The 1,686-nt window shown below is 43.4% G+C and overlaps 1 protein-coding gene across 1 annotated transcript in view; it reads left to right on the top strand.

Moving 5' to 3' along the window:
• Positions 1–6: 6 nt before the first annotated feature.
• JARID2 (jumonji and AT-rich interaction domain containing 2) overlaps positions 7–1,686 on the top strand; it is a 212,134-nt gene continuing 210,454 nt past the window's right edge. The window contains 1 exon segment of the mRNA XM_031056970.1: positions 7–546. Within this exon segment, the coding sequence (XP_030912830.1) occupies positions 502–546 (45 nt within the window). The 5' untranslated portion in view covers positions 7–501.

Below are 1,686 nucleotides of genomic sequence, written 5' to 3' on the forward strand. Positions count from 1 at the left end.
CCGCCGCCGCGCTGCCGCCGGAGCCGCCGCCGCCGCTGCTGGAGTTGTCCCTGCCGCTTTCCCTGCTGCAGCGGCACAAACGTGACTTCCAACGTCCCGATTATTTATCTTCTCCTCCCGGCCCCTTTCCTCCTCCAAGATGTAACTACAGCTCTGACACTAAGGACCTGCAGATCGCTTAGGCGGCTTGAGAAAAAGGGGATATCAAGGGCGTCGTTTTTTGTGTTTAGGGGGAAATTTTCCATTATAATGCTTCACTGAAGTGATTTTTTTTTTTGTTTCCTTCACATTCGTCTTTTTTTTTTTCTTCCGTCCCCCATTTCTCGGATTTATTGCTAGGAGAATCTCATTGTGAGGAAAGAAAGTCGGATTACAAGATACCACTACAAACAACCCCCTCCCCCCTGGATTTTTTCGGTATTTTTAATTTTTTTTTTAATTGTCTCGGCTTTAATTCATGAAGCAATTGTCCCCTTTTGCAATCAGAATTTGGATACCAGAATGAGCAAAGAAAGACCCAAGAGGAATATAATTCAAAAGAAATACGTAAGTGATCATAACATACATCGTTTGACTCCCAGTTTTAGGAAATGGCAGTGAATGTCAAGTTTATAGCAAATCTTGCAGCTCTAAGGCTTTGGGAACAAATGTAATGCTGAATTTGATTTTTCTGTGGTGTGGTGGGGGAGTTTCAGAGGCCCCTTTTAACAGGGAAGCCTGCTATCCAGTTCGGTTATAAAACCAGATTTGTGTAGCGATTCCTCCAGTGAATAAATGTATTGACCTCAAATGACACAATCATAATCTAGTTTTAGATGAAACGCGAGGAGCTCGGGGGGCTGCCCCGATGTGTCACCGAACTGCATTTTCAAGCGGTTTTCTTAATTCTGTGCTTTTGCATGCTAAAATAGGTTTGTTGTTGTTTTTTTGGGGTTGGTGGTTTTTTTTGGTTGGGGTTGGGTTTTTTGGTTTTTTCTCTTTTTTTGGTTTTTTTTTTCTTGTTTTGTTTTGTTTTTTAATTATCTACGTGTGTCTGTCCCAGTCTGGTGAAGCGGCGGCGGTGGTTGTTGGAAGCCCTTTAAGTTGAAACCGAGTGTCTGGTTATGGCGAGCTGGTTTCTCGCAGTACCACATCCCCTTCTCCTGTGTGCGATCCTCGGCTGCTCTGCCTTGCGATAGACACCGGAGCAGCCGGGGATCGCCTTACAGGCAGCGCTTTCCTCGGGATTGACTGGAATAATGAGGAAAATGACTCGGTACTGTTTTAAAAATAATTCATTATGATGGCTCGAAAATTTGGGCTAATCCAGCGCAGCCTGGGCTGTATTTCTGCCTTTCTTTATTCAGCCGCTTAACCAATCCCTCGTAATTGTCTAATCCTTTAAACATATAAATGTGGATGGGTAGTTGGATTTTTGTTCGTGCTCCAGTTACGTTTTGATTGGCACAGGATAGTTTTTCCTTACGTTTGGAAAAGCGGAGGGGATTATCCATATATGCAGTAGACCGAATAATGATTTTTATCTCCACGTAAAAAAAAAAAAAAAAAACCAAATTTTGGGGGGCGAATATGGGGGTAAATACATATAAATTCTCGCTTTTGGGCGTGTTTGATGCGAGGCTTTAAAAGTTGTAGTTTATATCGCGTCTTGTCGCCTGCGCCGATTTCTTTCAGCGGAGGGGTGTC

The sequence above is a fragment of the Geospiza fortis genome, unplaced genomic scaffold (genome assembly GCF_000277835.1).
Source record: "Geospiza fortis unplaced genomic scaffold, GeoFor_1.0 scaffold104, whole genome shotgun sequence".
In the NCBI taxonomy this organism is placed as follows: Eukaryota; Metazoa; Chordata; class Aves; order Passeriformes; family Thraupidae; genus Geospiza; species Geospiza fortis.